Source organism: Carassius auratus, chromosome 1 (genome assembly GCF_003368295.1).
Source record: "Carassius auratus strain Wakin chromosome 1, ASM336829v1, whole genome shotgun sequence".
In the NCBI taxonomy this organism is placed as follows: Eukaryota; Metazoa; Chordata; class Actinopteri; order Cypriniformes; family Cyprinidae; genus Carassius; species Carassius auratus.
Window position 1 is genome coordinate 11537831 of NC_039243.1, and position 20623 is coordinate 11558453.

At 39.2% G+C, this 20623-nt stretch overlaps 2 protein-coding genes across 5 annotated transcripts in view; both read right to left on the reverse strand.

Annotated features, from left to right (window-relative positions):
* LOC113109348 (myb-like protein U) overlaps positions 1-20623 on the reverse strand; it is a 972647-nt gene that overhangs the window by 849817 nt on the left and 102207 nt on the right. The window lies entirely within an intron of this gene.
* LOC113109226 (protein sidekick-1-like) overlaps positions 1-20623 on the reverse strand; it is a 132037-nt gene that overhangs the window by 111031 nt on the left and 383 nt on the right. For 3 of the 4 annotated variants that reach the window (XM_026272893.1, XM_026272894.1, XM_026272892.1), the window contains exons 2-3: positions 9912-10018; positions 4987-5134 (exon numbers count right to left, since the gene is read on the reverse strand). In XM_026272893.1, coding sequence (XP_026128678.1) covers positions 4987-5134; positions 9912-10018 — 255 coding nt within the window. Of the gene's footprint in view, positions 1-4986; positions 5135-9911; positions 10019-15984; positions 16046-20623 lie in introns of those variants that run through there. The other variant, XM_026272895.1, reaches the window with a different exon arrangement.

A 20623-nucleotide genomic window follows, 5' to 3' on the forward strand; every position in this document is an offset into this window, starting at 1 on the left:
GTCAGTTCAGCCTTTCAGTTGGTCACTCTCGACGTCACGTCAGTGGTCGACGAATTGGGATATCGCTTCATTAAAACAAACTACTTAGAGTGTAAACTAAATGAGCCAATGCACATTGGCATGCAATTATTGCCTCCAGCTGCCGCTGATCACAGCATGAGTATAATAAAGTAGTATATGCAATGCATACCAGCCTTTCGCTTCGGAACCGAGTAACAACATCCTTCTGTTCCATCCAAGTGTCTACAGTGAGCTACGAGTTCAATGTGCTCCTGGAAGCTTTAGGTGTTGGCTATACGGTGCTTCAGCGGTGGCGGCCGACAGGCGAGAACCATTTCCAGCAGTAGCATGGGTGGTTTGAGGGTTACGGTGGTGGCAAACCCCACAGGGAACCAACCCTCTGGGGACCATCACTTGAGTGAACCACGGAATGCGCTGGACCCTCTTCAATGAGCGTACCAGTGGCACCACGGTATAACCTTAAAGCCTGCATTTCCCCAGCAGACTTCTGCCTTCCAAAGAGGATTACAAACACCTCCAATTTCTCAATATGCACCGAAAAGGATGCTATATGTGTATTTGCTTCCGAAAACTCCTTTGGCGAAGGACTGGGCTGGATGGGTCACCGGCTCGGCTTCTCAGCGAAAACCTGGTATGCATTGCACATTCTGCCTTTTTATAGTCATGCTGTGATCGGCAGCAGCTGGAGGCAATAATTGCATGCCAATGTGCATTGGCTTGTTTAGTACGGAGCCCCTCACACAACAGGCAGGAAAAAATATTAGGCTAAATCGTGTGCACGATTTACTAATTTGTTCCCTTAATCTACTCACACAATTACTATTGCGTTCCCTCGATTTACTATTTTGTTCACTCGATTTATAAATTGTGGGCACAATTTACTAATTCGTTCCCTCAATTTGCTAAATCGAGTGAACAAAATAGTAAATCGAGGGAACTCAATAGTAATCATGTGAGTAGACTGAGGGAACAATTTAGCAAATTGAGGGAATGCAATAGTAAATCAAGGGAACGTAATAGTAATCGTGTGCACGTTTTAGTACATTGAGGGAACGAATAAGTTAATCGTGTGCACAATTTTATTTTTGTATTTTTTTCTTTTTTTCTTACATGTCATGTGCGGGGCTCCATAGTTTAGTTTACACTCGAAGTACATTGGTCTATCGAAGTGATATCCCAATTCGTCGGTCACCGACATGACGTCTCCGTTCCCTCCTTCAGGGAATGAGGGTTACCATACTTAACAGAGACGTTTTAAAATGACAATCAGTTAGAAGGGAAGCAGAACAAGCATAATTACAGCAGCAACTTTGAAGTGAAGTGCTGAACTGTCAGTGTATTCCTGTGCAGTGACTGATTGACCTGCACCAAACTGTTATGAAGGAAGTGCACCTGCAGACTATTGAGTAGAAACTTGTGGCAGAATGAATTTCTTCAGTTGTCACTTGAAATCCATCTTCTTTTGATTCTTCCTTATAACAGTATCACTGTTTGCTTCCCTCTTAAGGGCGCACTTAAAGGACTCAACGGTGTTGACAGCTGAGCCACTGATGTTCAGGGTTGTGGGGTTTGTTTGTCCTTTAAGTCCACAACCATCACTGCAGGCATCGGAAAAGTCAGCTTCCGGTTATTGTGTCACCACCAAGACACCAGCTGCAACATGCTGTCAACAGGCAGATCTGTTGAATACCACACTTTAAAAATAAAGACTGCAATTAGAGCCCAGCCTCATGCCATTGCAGAAACTTAAGAAGTCACACAAAAAACATTTGGTAACACTTTATTTTAGGGTCTTTTGACTTGTTGCTTATTAAGCATGAATAATTATTAGAATTTTAGCCATTTATTAATACTAATTAAGCACAAATTAATGCCTCATTCTGCATGACCCTATTCTACATCCTTAATCCTACCCAATACCTAAATTTAACAACTACCTTACTCACGATTAATAAGCAGCAAATTAGGAATTTATTGAGGGAAAAGTCGTAGTTAATAGAGAATAAGTGTTTCCTATTAAGAAATTTAATTAAGCATTTAAACGATTTAAAAAAAATTTAAAGCACAAGGAAACACAAAAGGAAACTCAATTTGTTTTCTGCGTGCACACATCCAAACCATGTACAGAGAGCAGCATCCAGACAGAGTGCCATTACCGAACTGAATATTATTTTGCATATTACCACACTTGAATGAATAAATACACACGAAATTAAGTCAAAATGCTAATTTTGGATTGTATCCTTGTACCCATGGATCACAGAAGCGGGAGGGCTGCCCAAGCCTGGGCCCGGGTTACTTTTGTGGTCTAGTACAAATATGATATACAAAAACAGATAGACTATAGAGCAATATGTATGCACAATTCATGATTAAAAGATTGAAATCTTGATTTAAACACACACAATCTTATTCCTGAATGACAATGTTTCCACTATGTCTAGTAAACCTTTAAAATTACAAACACTGAATTGTCAAATTGTCAGGTTCACTGGCTATTCTGTCTGTCTAGCCGCTGACGAGCTGATTGGCACCAGTGTATTTAGTGCCGCTGTGTCTGCACTGTCTTTGTCAGATTGTTTTGGTTCTCATGTCGTGTTTACTCTTTCAGTGTTTAGGTGTTTATGTGTTTCGGTTCCCGTTCCTGCCTGGAATTACTTTGCCGTCTCAGTTCTGGATCATCTCTTGGACTTATGTCATACTATAGGATGGTTTACCCATAGCTGTCCCTGCGCTACCAAGGAACACTCCTACCATCTACATTCACGACATCTGACTCCTTGCTGTGTTTATTTCACCTTTAATCCAATAAACGGTTATCACTGAATTCGCAACTGATTCTCACTTTATTTCCAGTAACATAAATAATAAATATTGGGAATATAGTCTTTATTCTGGAAATAAACACCAGTATTCAATGACATTTGAAACTAATGTTATGCTATAAATAAAAACTATCTATTATACCGTTTTGCCAGTAGGTGGCGACCAGATATAGCCAATATATATTTAATAAAATTCCTTTAAAAATTCTGATTTTGAAAAAGTCCGGACATAACAAGTCTTCATTAATTAATATCAAAATATTAGTTTACATCATAAATTACTAATTAAATAAATTTTGTTTTTTGAATCGCAATCTCTTTTATCTATATCTATTTAAAAAAAAAAAAAAAACTTTAACCTTCAAACCATGAGCATTCTGTGAAATGTGGTTTCTGCAAGCCAAAATCAGTTAGTATGTTTCAATCAATTCTGGTCCAACTATGAAAGTCTAAGAAGGTTTGTAACAAATGTCAAATGTGTGTATTCATGTTTGGCTGGAAAGCCTGATGACACTGTGGTCCAATCTATGATGTTCCACTTTGTTAGGAAACCAAAAAGCCAATTAAATTATCACAATCAGGCAAAGTAGGAAGAGAAACCAGCAGCAAAAAAAACATTAAAATGAGGAAGGAATGGAGAGAGCTAGATGAAGGGAAGAGGAGTGTGTGTCTGGAGATCTGAAGTTCAAAGAGTAATCAAGAGGAAAGAGTGAACATGGAAATGAAATTTCATGCCGATAAGAGCAACAAGAAGACAGATTTCAGCACACTTTTTAGAAATCACATGCCTCAATTTATAATCCAAACACAAGCCAAACTCCCAAACTAGAAACAAATTATACCTGCATATAAACAGCTTATATATATATATATATATATATATATACACACACACATATACGAGGCACATACAGCAGTCTGAAAAAATATATTGTCTCCTTTTTTCTACAATATTGGAAATAAGAAAAGAATGCTACATTTTTGTCTCGTAATTTTATCATCAACAATATTGCATGCTGGTATAGTAACAGTTATCATTTATTGACCATATTGTCATCTCGTCATCGTTTCATTTTAGTCGTGGGAAAAAAAGCTCATCAACAAACATTTTTTGTCATTGTATTCATTAAAGAAATGAATGCACTACTCTGCTCACAACCCCTGCGGTGGTTCTGTGTGGGTGTATTTTCGTTGGACACACAAGTATTTATCTGTCTCCTCTAGATCTTGTTTCTTTGATAGAGTAACGCACTTCACGTACAAGTGGCCTTTGAAATGAAGACCGTCTCATAGGTGCCATGGCAACCGTTTGATTGACAGCCGGCGAGATGAGCTATCCTCAGATGCTGCCATGACGCTGGCAGTAAAGCCTGATGAGCAGACGTGTCGATCCCGCCACTAACAATCCAAGAATGTGGAGCATGGCATCAACAACTGCAGGATGTGCCAGTTTCATTTAAAGAATCAATGAATGTCATAAAGCACATCATTGCCGTGGGGGCCAACCGATGCAATCGGTCTAAAGACACTGTAGACAGTGATTGATGTAACACTTTTCTCAATGCAAGCATGTGTGTGAGTGTTCTGAAGTGTACAGACGAGGGTTGCCTGACTTTTGAAAGATTATTGAGATAGGAATACATTTACATAATGCATTTTGACCGCTTGTTGTCAATATCTAATAAGTTAACATAATAAGTTCATTAAAAAATGCAAATTCTGTCATCATTTAGTCACATCGTTTAAACCTCTATGACTTTCTTTCTTCTGTGGAAAACAAAAACAGATATTTAAAAGAACTACTTTTAGAGAATGCCAACTTAGAAATTTTGTTCCTCACATGAGTCTCATTTTATGGTACTTTATGGCGCATTTTATTCTTTTAGAGCTTGGCAGCTCCAGTTCTCATTTACTCTAAATCTATTAAAAAGAGTGGTCAGTATATTCATTAAAAAGACAAATGTTTTTATAAATATTTATCATATTACAGGGTTGGAAAAACAAATGATAGGAGTAAATGATGGCATTAGTGTAATTTTTTAGACAAAACCATTTAAAGAATTAATTAGAGCTGGTGTTTGTCAATATCCATTGATCTTTTTACAGAACATGTCTCATAAATGTCAAAATGACAACTTACAGTCGATGGTTGGGAATGATCTTGATGCCGTCTCTGAACCATGTGACCTGAGGGCGAGGGTAACTGGTCACAGCGGGAGGATTCAAGACAGCGGCCCTTCCCTGGGAGACTGTTTTTCTCTGTTCCAGTTCAGGAAAGTTATCCATGTCTAAAAGAGAGAAAGAAATAGACAGAAAGAATGAGATGGACAGGTAGTTGGGAGGTGCAATTTAGTCAAAAGAAAAAAAAAAAAACATGCACATTTAGCATCTTAGAATTCTGTTGCTGTGTTGGTGACATCAGAATTTAAAAGAATGTAATACCATGAAGCTCTCAGAATCTAATTTCAACTTCTTTCAAGTATATCCACAATAAACTGAATGAAAAAGAACCCAGTTCTCATTGCATTCACATTGTAACTGGACTTGAAAGAGCATTTTTGGATCAACGTTATTTAGAATCTCATTAAAACTATGACTGATATTATTTTTATATGAGAAAAAAATATACTGTACATATTAAAAAATATATTATATATACTGTTAATTATACATAAATACACATACATTTGTATTTTTATTATTAAAATTACATTAAAAAACAATATTGAATATAATAATGTAATGTGAAAATACAGTTAACCTGCAGCACTTTTTCCTTCATCTTCTTAGAATAACAAACTTACAGTATAAAGACTTCAAGAACATTTAAGACACTCCAACATTACTTAAAGAGTAACTAAACCCCACACCAACTTTTTTTAGTTAATGATCTGTAAGAATGGGGCTTTATTAGTGCTGTTCATTGATTCGAGCAACTTTTTTGACATTTGAGTATAAAGTGTTTTCATTCTACAATATATGGTATAAAAACATCTGAGTGCTGCCCTCTTCAGGTTGAACGGTGGCTACTGCAGTTGATTTTTCCTATTGGATGTTTTCGGTGGCAGGTGACATAAGCAGTTTCCAGCTCACCACGCCCCTTGCTATGAGCTACCACGCCCTTGGCAGTATAAAACCATCAAAATTACTGTAGTGAGTCAGGAAATGGAATTGCGAGTACTGAAAAAGACTTGGATAGACTATTATAGCATCTATTTAGCATAGCATTTATATAGTTATTTACATTATTTCGTGTAGCGTGTAGTTAATTAGCATGGTTGTTAGTGTAACGTTAGTATTGTTAGAAGCATAGTTAGTTAGTAGCATAGTATTGAATCAGGATAGCTTCAAGTTGGCGTAGATTTATTTGTATTTAGTACAGTGGTCAGGATGGCACGTAGGTGTAGTGTTGCTGGTTGCGACAGCACAGCTGGACTGCATACACTGTAAAAAAATTTGCCATTAAATAACAGTAATTTTCTGGCAGCAGGGGCGCCAGTAAAGTACTGTTAATTTACAGCTCTTAACCATTAATTTACCACTCTTATTTTTTAACAGTATTTTACCGTAAATTCTACCATGGACATTATCTCCACTCCCACTGCTTCAAACAGTTCTAGTTTTTAAAACTAGCATTCCTACGATGTTAGTACTATGAACTTATTTCATTTGAGTCCACTGAGAAGGAATAGTTCTTAATATAACGATGCAAACACTTAATGTGCAGGAATAAAGTAACTAAATACATGACTTTTACTCAAATCACTTCAGCTCATTGTCAGCTATAGCACACATGTATGTGCTGAAGTACTTAACACAGAGATCATCACTGTATCAGCGACTCCACATTTACTACCTTTATATAAAACAGCAGAAAATCAGAGTTTGTGGCTCATCATTGACTGAAGCACAGGCTCTACTCTCCAGCACAATGGTGAACAACAAAACTACATTAAACTAAACGATTTCTCTTGTGCAAACACACATTAATACAGTCAAGTTCAGTATTTACTCTCATTATCAGTGTATGACTTTGCCTAGTTTTTTTTCTATGGATGTTCACAAATATTTTAGTTAAATTAACTTTTTTTTTCATTTGGTAAATCTGACGTTTACATTTAACAGTATATTACTGTTTTTCCTTGACTTAACGGCAACAAACTGTAGAAAAACACTTTTTTTGCTGGCAACCATTAATTTACGGCAAAAAACAGTAGAAAAACAGTTATTTACTGGCAGCAGGGGTGCCAGTAAATAACTGTTTTTCTACAGTTTGTTTCCTGTAAATTAATTACAGTTTATTACTGTTAAATTATGTTTCATGCTGTTTTTTCTTCATCTTAAATCTTTAACCCTTTAAACCCCACAAGAAAATCCTCAGTTTTAAATGAACACTTATAATGTGTGCACACTACAGAGTGTTAGAGTAACACTGAATCAGTGAAGTTAATGAGATAATATGGTGATTAATTGATGATCGAGCATTAGTATAAACACCTGCAGAATCACTGAAGGAAAGAGAAACACAAGATCTACAAATGACTTCAACCACAGCCTTAAATGAAATCAACTGAATAAAAGAATACATCAAATCTCTCAAGATCTGATTAAACAACTATTAAAACAGCTTCACCAGATTCACATTACTAACCAGACTGACTTTATTTCTGTCAGATGTCTACAGAAGAACTTATGGAGAGTTAAATAGGTTTAGGTGTTTTTTTCACTACCATGATGGAGATCAGTGTTTACTTTAGTTGGGCTCTTGAACGTGACTTTTCAACAACTAAGGTTTTTTTTTTTTTTTTTTTTTACATGCTGTAACAATGCGCCTTTGGAACCTGTTATAGCAAAACAAAAGTACACAGAAGAAAAAAAATCTGATATTGTTGTTTATAGATTGACAAGAACAAATACTATTATTTCTGATCTAATGCCGTGTCTCTTCTCTTATTGAATATTGATACTACAGCATAAGAAGGAACACTGCTGAGCCATAAGTTATAAAAGACTGTTAAGAAAATTTCACTCATAATAAAAAAAAAACCTTTGCAGAAATTTAGACAGAAACATCAAGAATCAGCGTATGAATCACAACAATGGTGACAATCCACAAAATAAATAAACAGATCAGTTCTGAACATCACAACACATGCTACTAAAACTTAAAACAAATGCAAAATTATAAGCACATAAGAATTCAAGAAAATAAGTGAACAATTCAGGGGCATAATTTATTCATGCCCCAATGCATGCTGGGAGTCATGGATGAGTTTTATCCTGTGCTGGTACCCAGCATGCATTGCATCATAAACCTTTTGATTGTCACCATTGTTGAGATTAATATGCTGATTGTTGATGTCTCTCTTTCAGTGTTGTGAGGACTGCTGCCCAAAATATTTAAAGCTCAAAATTTTGTTAAATCCATATCCAGATAATCACATTACCGTTCAATCTTATAAAATTGAAGAAACAAACAAAAGAAAAGTGTTATTCACTCATATATTTCAACACCAAATTATTATTTGACTATTATAGCAACAAGTCAGTCTAGTAGATCATGCTTGACAGAAACCGTCATAATCACTTGATCATGAAGATTAATACTGCTGTAACAGATGTATCATAAAGATACAAATATAGCAATGAAACAAAAGTTGAAGTACAAAAGTCAAGGGTCAGGAGCCCAACTAAAGCAAACACTGATCTCCACAATGGTGATGCTAAACGAAACTAACATTATCATCTACATCTCTGTAATTCTCAATAAGATCTTTTGATCTCTGATCTCTGATCTGATAGAAATAAATTCAGTCTGGTTAGTAATGAGTGAAGTTGGTAAAGCTGTTTGTTGATCGTTTAAATCTTCAGTTGATTTCATCTAAAGCTGTGGCTGAAGTCAGTTGTATTTCTTGTGTTTGTCTTGTTTCTTTTTTCTTCAGTGATTCTACTCGTTAACAGCAGCTGTTGATCATTGTCTGAATTCACTAATTAGTTTTCATTCTCTCTGTCAGGTGGACTATATTAGTAAACTCATGTAGGGAATAGTGAATGAGGGTGTAGGGTGTGATTTGAAATACAGCCGCTGAGTGTCGACTTTGAACGTTGTTAATTTACGATATATAGCAGCAGGCTACCTTCTCGAAAATGATGAATATTACCCAGAATGCACTGTTTTACTGAAAAACAGTAAGTTACTGTCGAAATTTGGCCGTTTTTTTACAGCGATTTTTAACAGTGTAGTTTTCCAGCAGACTTTAAAATTAGACAGCAGTGGTTGCATGCACTTGGCCTGGAAGACCGCAAGTTCCTGTCTAGAGCTGGAGTGTGCAAACTGCATTTTACGCTGGATTGCTTCTCCAACACAATGGAGGTGGAAATGGGCTTCTCCAAACAGCTCGCGCTAAAAAGCGACGCGGTGCGGGAGTTAAGACCGCAGTTTGAGCCAGCGGCTCGAATTGATATGGCTCAGGCCACAGACACCTCGAAATTCTCCACTTCAGGTGAAGGTGAGGAGAGAAAAGTCTTCTACTTCAAATGATCGCTCTGTGGCAAAGCTACATGCGTCACTACAGTCACTCTCCATTTTAGCGACTCTGACAGCAGCTGTCAATTATTCTGTCACTGCGGGTCTCAGGTTCATGCCCCACCCGCTCAGCCCCGCCCTCCGTTCATCCCCTCTATCTCCACTGTGCTCTGCCCACTTTTCAGCATTTTTCAAATATTGCCATTGGGTGGAGTCAGGCTCTGACCAGGGGTTTAGTTACCCTTTAAACATGGTCAAATCACTGTATAACATGGCTTTTTGCAGCTTTTGCTGTAATATATTTGTATATGTGTCCCATACACCTGGCTTATTTCAAACAGCAAATAAAGTGCAATAGAGTGACAGCATATTTAGAAATCAGTGGAGTATTTCCTGAATGTCACTTTTTGGTTCATCTCCTTTGGGACTCCTGTGCTACATGCATATGTGTGTGCTCTAGGTGAGTGTGGTGTTGTGTGAAATCCATTTGTGCTTCAGCCTCCTGGACTCTCTTTCTAACAACATACACATGTACTTACAAGCCACGCGAACATCAGCTCTTGTCTGGATCAGCGCTCCCATCCTGTTCCTCACCGCACATTGATATACACCTGCATCCTCACGCTTTAACGATGTAATCGTGTACCTGGAAGAGAGAAACAGATCTGGGATTTATGTAGTTCTTACTTGATGTTCTTGCTGTGCAGTACACACTATAATGCTTACTTTGAGTGAGAAACAGTGCACATTATGCAATTATAAATGTTTCAAACAGTAGGGTACTACATTGTTGTCTCATAATAACCTTGATTTATGTTTAATTCAGTGAGTCACTTGCAGTAATCAAGTTTCTTTAATCCACTGTTGCATAAAAATATCTTGACTGCTGGCAGTTTGATCCAATAATGTGCCCAAGGAGGAAATATAAAAAGAATTTGGGGTGATATTATGTGCAGTTCATTCATCACATTGTAATTAAAAGGACAAATCAAGTGAATTATATTGTGGGAAATAGTATACCACAAAATAGTCTCTTTTTTTGTATACCGTTCACCACACTAGTAGAAGTGTGTACTTGGCAATTTTGAACACTTAGAATTCACGAGTTCACATCTACGTATATTAATACCGTAAGTTTATGCGTATTTGGCGTGCTGTCCGGGTGGAGGGCTCCGAGCTCGGGAAGTGGCCCGAACCCAGAGTACTCCCCCCAAAACAAGAGAGCAAAAGGACAGCCGCCGGACTACGAACCCCCCAAAACGCAGAGATTTGGCGGGCTGACGTTTTTAGAAGTATGGTCGTTGACCAGGAGATCTCGCAATGCCTCTGGCAGAAGTAGAGGAGCAGGCAGGTCCTGTTGGTTAATAGTTGAGGAAGAAGCGGTTACGATGTCGGGAAGACAAGCTCCACCGTCTGCCTGCGAGGTGTAATGATATATTGACTAGATGCGTAATGTGTCCTCTGGGAGGCTGAGGCTCGCTGGACAGATAGAGGAAACAAATTATATTCCTGCGTCCACTGGGAGACTGAGGCTCGCTGGACGGGTAGAGGAAATGAATAGGTATTTACTGCGTCCGCTGAGAGACTAGCGCTCGCTGGACAGACATGGGACACCAATAGATATTTCTGTGTCCGCTGGGAGACTAGTGCTCGCTGGACAGGCAGGGGAAACTAATAGATATTACTGCATCCGCTGGGAGACTGAGGCTCGCTGGACAGATATGGGAGACGAATTATGTCCCTGCGTCCGCTGGAAGACTGGGCTTGCTGGACGAAGAACAGGAAGAGATGGATGCATACTGCGTCCGCTGAGAGACTAGTGCTCGCTGGACAGGCAGAGGAAAAATAGGTATTTACGGTGTCCGCTGGGAGACTGATAGCCTGACTACGACAGACTTCCTACTTCCGCTCAATTTTATTTCGCTTCTGTACTCAGTCTGATACAGCGTCAGAGCTTCGGTTTGCCACCGGTCTGGAAACAGCCGGGCCAATCAACGAGCAGAGGGCGGGCTGAGAGCCGTGACGTAGATGCTAAGCACAGAGTTTTAAATTGTAGGTTAGAGAAATCGAAAACTGAAACGACCGCGGAAATGGGAAACGAGACACGGGATGCAATTCGCTTTGTTATGGAGAACATTCAACTCTTTTTCAAACTGAAGCCAGAACAAGAAGAGTGTTTAACAACAGATTTACAGTGGAAGTTCAATCATAGATTTGAGTTCGATGCATGATGTCTGTGCTTCGATGCGGCTGTACAGGCGCATAACATAAGTCATAACTAAACGTATCTGATTGGCTTACGGGTAACCAATGATTTTAAATTTCAGACAAGTGCCCCCTAGCGAGAGAGAAAACACTTCTCTATTATGCCATTGCAGACTCTGCTACTTCACTTTGCTTCGTAGACAGAGTCTGGTATTACCAGGCTAGGAGACTGAGGCCCACTGGACGAACAGAGGAAAAATAGATGTTATTGAGTCCGCTGTGAGACTAGTGCTCGCGGACTGATAGAGACATAGGTATTTTCTGCGTCCGCTGGGAGACTGAGGCTAGCTGGACAGACAGAGGAAAGAAAAATAATAATGAAAATAGATATTTACTGCGTCCGCTGAGAGATTTGTGCTCGCTGGACGGACAGTGGAAACGGATCAATATTTACTGCGTCCGCTGAGAGACTGGTGCTCGCTGGACGGACAGTGGAAACAAATAAATATTTACTGCGTCCGCTGAGAGACTGGTGCTCGCTGGACGGACAGTGGAAACAAATAAATATTTACTGCGTCCGCTGAGAGACTGGTGCTCGCTGGACGGACAGTGGAAACAAATAAATATTTAATGCGTCCGCTGAGAGACTGGTGCTCGCTGGACGGACAGTGGAAACGAATAAATATTTGCTGCGTCCGCTGAGAGACTGAGGCTCGCTGGACGGACAGTGGAAACGAATAAATATTTGCTGCGTCCGCTGAGAGACTGGTGCTCGCTGGACGGGCAGTCGAAACGGATAATATTTACTGCGTCCGCTGAGAGACTGGTGCTCGCTGGACGGACAGTGGAAACGAATAAATATTTACTGCGTCCGCTGAGAGACTGGTGCTCGCTGGACGGACAGTGGAAACGAATAAATATTTACTGCGTCCGCTGAGAGACTGGTGCTCGCTGGACGGGCAGTGGAAACGGATAAATATTTACTGCGTCCGCTGAGAGACTGGTGCTCGCTGGACGGACAGTGGAAACGAATAAATATTTGCTGCGTCCGCTGAGAGACTGGTGCTCGCTGGACGGGCAGTCGAAACGGATAATATTTACTGCGTCCGCTGAGAGACTGGTGCTCGCTGGACGGACAGTGGAAACGAATAAATATTTACTGCGTCCGCTGAGAGACTGGTGCTCGCTGGACGGACGGTGGAAACGGATAAATATTGACTGCGTCCGCTGAGAGACTGGTGCTCGCTGGACGGGCAGTGCAAACGAATAAATATTTACTGCGTCCGCTGAGAGACTCGTGCTCGCTGGACGGACAGTGGAAACGAATAAATATTTGCTGCGTCCGCTGAGAGACTGGTGCTCGCTGGACGGACAGTGGAAACGGATAAATATTGACTGCGTCCGCTGAGAGACTGGTGCTCGCTGGACGGGCAGTGCAAACGAATAAATATTTACTGCGTCCGCTGAGAGACTGGTGCTCTCTGGACGGGCAGTGGAAACGAATAAATATTTGCTGCGTCCGCTGAGAGACTGGTGCTCGCTGGACGGGCAGTGGAAACGAATAAATATTTACTGCGTCCGCTGAGAGACTCGTGCTCGCTGGACGGGCAGTGGAAACGAATAAATATTTGCTGCGTCCGCTGAGAGACTGGTGCTCGCTGGACGGGCAGTGGAAACGAATAAATATTTGCTGCGTCCGCTGAGAGACTGGTGCTCGCTGGACGGGCAGTGGAAACGAATAAATATTTACTGCGTCCGCTGAGAGACTGGTGCTCGCTGGACGGACAGTGGAAACGAATGAATATTTACTGCGTCCGCTGAGAGACTGGTGCTCGCTGGACGGACAGTGGAAACGGATAAATATTGACTGCATCCGCTGAGAGACTGGTGCTCGCTGGACGGGCAGTGGAAACGAATAAATATTTACTGCGTCTGCTGACAAACTTGTGCTCGCTGGACATGTGGGGGAAAACAGAGCAGATAATATATGTATAATATATATATTTATTTATTTATTTTATTATTATTTTTTTTTTTTTTTTTTTTTTTTTTAGCGCGTCCGCACCGCATCGAGTTGAAAATATCTCAACTTTTCAGAATGCCGCAGCGCAAGAATATCAGACCTGAACCAGGAAGTTGGTCACCAGATCACAGGGTAACCAGTTAAACTGCATGGAGACACCGGAGAGCGCCTAGATGTTTTCTCTGAGGTGCTCGCTCATCGCAGTTGTGCTGCCGTGGTACACCATATCGGTTTTGCAAAGGGAACAAAGAGCCATTTTATTTGTCCTCTGTTTAAAGTATTCTCATACTTTTAATAACAGTGGTCTCGGTTTGTGAAGAAAGTTGCATTCTATTATTCGCAGTATGCCATTATGCGAGATGTAAACAGTGTGACGCGTTCACGCATTTCACACGCGTCAATGTATTTTGTAGTCGACGTAAACAATGATGTCGACGCGTCCTTGCAGCACTAATTAGTGGTGGAAATTATGATTCTTTCTAGAGATTCGTTCATTTTCAGTTCATTCACCAAAATGATTCATTCAGATTCGTCCAGTGATGATTTCTTCGTTTTACGCAAAATGTGCCACCAGGCGAAAAAAAAAAAAAAAAAAAAAAAAAAAAAAAAGAGTGTATTATGTCTTAAGTCAACGAACGCGTTCGCTTGTTACAAAAGCTGATCTGGCTTTATTAAAATGTGTGTGTAATCGCATTCAATATATAAAGTCTAATTGAGTTGTTCAGATGAACAAAGCACAAGGTTTCTTGCCTAATTAGCATTTTAATTGTTTGGTCAAACAGTTTGTATATTATAAATTCACATCCATAAATCGGGGATTAAACCTTTCTTTTACGGTCTATGGATTAAACGTGGAGTTGCTAAATATCAAAACGAGCGTATGTGCACAGTACTGTACCTATAACTGCGCTTTGCATTTTCGAGATTGACATGCTAAGTAGCAGACTAACCCGGTTTACTCTAATTTCGTTCACGAACAAGGTAAGCTATGTGCCAGTTCATTTTCATTCACGAACGACATGTATCCGTTCATTCAGTTCGTTCACGAATGACATGTGTGCCAGTTCAGTAATTTCACTCACGAACGATAAGATCTCTAGATCTAGTTCAGACTCATATGAAACTCGTTCATTGAAGGGCGTATTCGTTACTACATTCAACGAATCACATACTCTGTCACCTCATACTCGAAGGCTATCGGCTCGAGGTTGAGTAATTCTTTGACAGGATGAAATGGTTGTTACCCGGTTCACTGAGCTGCGCATGCGCTGCTTATAGCGCCGCGCTGCTATGGAGGGAGAAACTTCATTGAACGAGAAATATGAGTCAGTGGATAACATGAGCGATTCGTTCACCTAAAAGATTCGTTCAGCTAAAAGATTTGTTCAAAAGAACGATTCGTTCATGGACGACACGTCACTAGTCCTAATGGATACATTTGGAACACTGGTTTCACTACCCGCAGCAAGATTTTTTTGGTCATCTTTGTTTGGTAATATCAATTGGGTTAAAGCGTGGAAACTGCCAAATAGGTTTTGTATCAATAACAAAATTAAGGAAGTGTCTTACAAAATACTCCATAGAATTTATCCTGCTAAGCATGTTTTGGAAAGATTTAAGCTTAATATTTCATATTCTTGTGAATTTTGTGGTCAAGAAAAAGAAACTATCTTACATCTTTTTTTTCATTGTATTTATTCAAGAATATTTTGGAAAGATTTGGAATTCTATATTAACAGAAAAATTGAAGGTATGATAGAAATGTGTATATTTGATGTAATTTTTTATACAGAAAACGAAAATTTGAATAGTAAAGAACAATATATTATACAATTGTTTATTTTGTTAGGAAAATTCCATATACATAAGAAAAAGTGGGCTCAATGTAAACCAAATTTTGTACATTTTATAAATGACTTTAAATTATATCTAAATCTCTTGGAACAAACCGAAAACAAAAAAGCACTGAAAACATGTAATGCTCTGAAATCATTGAAATGTATGTAACTTTTTCTCTCTCTCTTTTTCTCTCTCGCTCTCTTTTCTCTGGCAGCTAATGTTTATTTGATTATTTGAATATGTAATACCTCATGTTCTTATGGCATTGAATTAATAAAGCATTAAAAAAAAAAAAAAAAAAAAAAAAAAAAAAAAAAAAAACACTGGTTTCACGTTGTAGTATAGACTGTGGAAACAGAGGCTTCTGAAAACTATGAATGTCATTATACAATGAATATCATTATGTCTGTAAAACATACCAAGACATGATTATGGCAATAACATTAATTGCAGTTATGTGCTATTCACTTCCAAGCAATTCTAAAGATATTTACTTGCATGCTTTTCATATTACAGTCCTAGAAAGACAACAGAATTTTACTCACACTGCTGTCCTGCGGCAAAACGAGGGTAGTGATCACGCCAGTAGATGGTGAAATATGCCCCTAAATAAATTGGTCCTGCCAGAATAATTGAATGAAACTTATGTCTGTAAAACCTCAGTGAGGTTTAAACGTGCACGGTAAGGCAGGTAATATCTTTGGACATTTCCGTGTGGATGATGACTACGTCATAGCCTCATTTAACAACTTTAAGCCTCCTTTCCACAGCACACGGCATTTGGAAACGATTGTCGCATACTGGTCGTGCAGCAACTGTTACCTTGACGTGTTCAACATGGTAAAATTAATAATCAGTGTTGGGCAGTAGCGTCGCTACAAGCAGCGAAGCTAGTTTGACTACATTTCTCAGTAGCTTGGTCGTAGCTTCGCTACTTTCTGAATCGAATAGCTTTTCAGTAGCGAAGCTACTTTTACCAAGTAGTGCGGTAGCTTCCACACAAGCTACATTTCGCAAGCATTTCTGAAGCTCAAACTCAAATCGGGAAATACAACTGCTAATATCGCTGATCCTGGATCAGTAGTGACGCTCTTGTTCGCGTTTAAGGTGGATAGCAACCAATCATCTTTATGATGCATTACCGCCACCTTCTGCTCCGGATGGTACGACTCCTTGGCCAGTCACGCAAAAAATTATTTGATGAAATGATGGCATAGGATGAGGTCGGAGAACATTTAATCCCGAGGAGTGAGTCGCCGTGGCCGTACCTCGACAAGTACATGACACTGACCGAGATAACAGAGAGAAAATATGTTTTCAGATGCTGCTTGTAAAAATTAACAGGGTCCCCCTTACGATTGTTGTGATATATTGTAATATATGATTTTCCTTTTTATTTCTAATATTTATAATTTAAATACATTTAATAATAGTTAACAAGATATAGGTAATTCTGACCTCGCACCGATAGATCTGATTAGAATACATCACATCCGGTCGGGCGTTCGCCCACGGTCTAATCGTGGAAGTGTAAATATTTGTACGCATCCGAGACTCAATTTGGATCTGAAATTCCACATGCGTATGTGATCGAATCTCCACGCGGCTCCCGCACTACTTTCTAGCCGAAAACCTGTATTTAGCGTCTTCACCTGAAAATGTATTAATTTATGATGCACGGTCTGTGCCGCTAGAGGAGGCGGCCTCAAACTGCGCCTCGGCCGGAAAAGCCGCGGTGAAGGGCTGAGCCGCGGCGGGAAGTGAGAGAGGCCTGCTGCTGCTGCAGTAGGAACTGAGGAGCGGGCTGGTTGGGTGCCTGCTGGAGCTGCGATTCCAGCGCTCAAAGAGAGCCCGGTCTTGATCGGATCGAGCGTGGTGTCGAGCGAGGTAAGCTCGGCTTGCACGGTCTATTGGCCACGACGTGTGGCTTGGCGAGAAGAGCAACTGTCGCGATGACGTTTGATGGTGCTCAACTGCCGTGTTTAATGATCATGGGTGTCAGAAAAAGTAGCATTTCTGAAAAAATCCCCGGTATGGATCTCCTTGCTGGAAGGAAAATCGGGTCTGTGATGAGAATACAGACAGCGCGAACCGGGATGCTGAAAACGGTCAATGAACAGAGATAGGTTCTGCTGTCATTTATACCTTGTCATGAGTTGATTACTGATTGGTCTCCACTTGTGTTAATCAGGTTAATGAACTGCGACTGTTCCTCCCGAACTTTGTTATAAAACAGCATTTTGTATATCACAGTCAAATACTATATGCGTATGCGATTTCCTCAACCTGTACAATAAACAGTTCAATTAAACAGACAAAAAGTTTGAAAGTGGACACGAACAAGTGCTTAGATTTATGAGCAGATGGATGTGAGTGTGTGCGGTTTAACAAGAAAGATTACAAGCCCACAGGGCCAGAGCTGCTCAAATCTGTGTTGATTCAGTTTAAACAGATGACGGTGTTTAATGCAGAACTGATGGTTCGCATGGACTGAATGTGCTGCACTGATTTAAAAAAAAAAAAAAAAAAGTTTTGTTTTTACAGACATATTCATTCATTACACACAGACTGATATATTTCAAATGTTTATTTATTTTAACTTTGATGATTATAACTGACAACTAAGGAAAATCCCAAATTCAGTATCTCAGAAAATTTGAAAATTGTGAAAATTGTGAAAAGGTTCAATATTGAAGACACCTGGTGCCACACTCTAATTAACTCAAAACACCTGCAAAGGCCTTATATGGTCTCTCAGTCTAGTTCTGTAGGCTACACAATCATGGGAAAGACTGCTGACTTGACAGTTGTCCTAAAGATGACCACTGACACCTTGCACAAGGAGGGCAAGACACAAAAGGTCATTGCAAAAGAGGCTGGCTGTTCACAGAGCTCTGCGTCCAAGCACATTAATAGAGAGGTGAAGGGAAGGAAAAGATGTGGTAGAAAAAAAAGTGTACAAGCAATACGGATTACCGTACCCTGGAGAGGATTGTGAAACAAAACCCATTCAAAAACGTGGGGGAGATTCACAAAGAGTGGACTGCAGCTGGAGTCAGTGCTTCAAGAACCACTACGCACAGACGTATGCAAGACATGGGTTTCAGCTGTCGCGTCAAGCCACTCTTGACAGAAATGTCTCGCTTCAAAAAGGACTGGACTGCTGCTGAGTGATCCAAAGTTATGTTCTCTGATGAAAGTCAATTTTGCATTTCCTTTGGATATCAGGGTCCCAGAGTCTGGAGGAAGAGAGGAGAGGCACACAATTCACATTGCTTGAGGTCCAGTGTAAAGTTTCCACAGTCAGTGAAGGTTTGCGGTGCCATGTCATCTGCTGGTGATGGTCCACTGTGTTTTCTGAGGTCCAAGGTCAACGCAGCCATATACCAGGAAGTTTAAGAGCACTTCATGCTTCCTGCTGCTGACCAACTTTATGGAGATGCAGATTTCTTTTTCCAACAGGACTTGGCACCTGCACACAGTGCCAAAGCTACCAGTACCTGGTTTAAGGACCATGGTATCCCTGTTCTTAATTGGTCAGCAAACTCGCCTGACCTTAACCCAATAGAAAATCTAAGGGGTATTGTGAAGAGGAAGATGCAATATGGATATGCCAGACCCAACAATGCAGAATAGCTGAAGGCCACTATCAGAGCAACCTGGGCTCTCATAACACCTGAGCAGTGCCACAGACTGATCGACTCCGTGCCACGCTGCATTGCTGCAGTAATTCAGGCAAAAGGACCCCCAACTAAGTATTGAGTGTTGCACATGCTCATACTTTTCATTTTTATACTTTTCAGATGGCCAAGATTTCTACAAATCCTTTCTTTGTATTGGTCTTAAGTTATATTCTAATTTTCTGAGATACTGGATTTGGACTGGATTTAAAATAAAAAAAAATAAACATTTGAAATATATCAGTCTGTGTGTAATTAATGAATATAATATACAAGTTTCACTTTTTGAATGGAATTAGTGAAATAAATCAACTTTTTGATGATATTCTAATTATATGACCAGCACCTGTATGTATATATGCATGTATGTGTGAATATATATATCAATGTTACTGTCAAGATAGAAACAGAAGAAAGATACATCTTAATTTTTATTTTAGCACTTATATTCTATTTAAGGTTTTCTAAATATTTTGAAATGTTTTATCTTATTGTTTTTTAATTAGTAGTTTTAATAGTATTTTTCAGTTGTTGTTGTTTTTGTTTTTTTTTAAGCTATTTGTTTTACAGTCCTGTTCTTCTGGTACAGGTACATGCAATGTACTTGCTATAGTAATTACAATAACTAAGTAATATCTACAGTAGGTACTAACCCTGAACCCAACCCTAAATGTAAACCATGTAGTTTACTGATATTAATAAGTACTTTTATAGGTAAGTTCACTGTAAGTACAAGTTAAGGCACATACTGTAAAAAAAAGTGCAACCAGTTTATTATATGTTTTTGTCATGTTTGTTAGTATTTGTTTCTCTTAAATATTAATATTTAGTTTCAATTTATTTGTTTTTCAGGCTTTTTTATTTTGAGTACTTAAAAAAAAAAAAAAAAAAATAGCAAAAATGGTTTTAATAGTATTAGTTTTAGTAGATAATTATGAACACCCTGAGGCAATTATTAAATCTTCATGGCAGCATAAAGCAATGTCAATTGCTCCCCTCAACTGTTCTCCAAAATTTCTTCTTTAGTGTTCAGCATTAAAAAGAAATTCATACAGGTTCATAAGGATAAGTAAATGATGACAGAATTTTCTTTTTTGACTGAACTATCCCTTTTAAGTCAAATTTTTTTTTTAGCTTAAAAAAAATAAAATAAAAAATATTCGTCATTGCTCATCTTGTAACACTGTTCTTATTATACACCATTTCTTATCTTATTATACACAACTTGGAGGTCACTGTAATAATAATAATGTCTCAGAAATACGAGGGGTCAAATATGGATGACCAGACATGAGGAAAAGGCCAAAGAAGGGAACAGGACAAATGAGATCCCAAAGGACATAGCACTGTCTATATTATACTTTTTTTATACCGTAGCAGTATTTTGTGCAGTACAATCTTCGACTCAAAATCCAATGACCTCGTTACATGGGTGCAAAATAAGATAATGGTTACTTAAAACTAAATAGTGCAACAAACTACTTTAAAAATGCCATGGAATAAA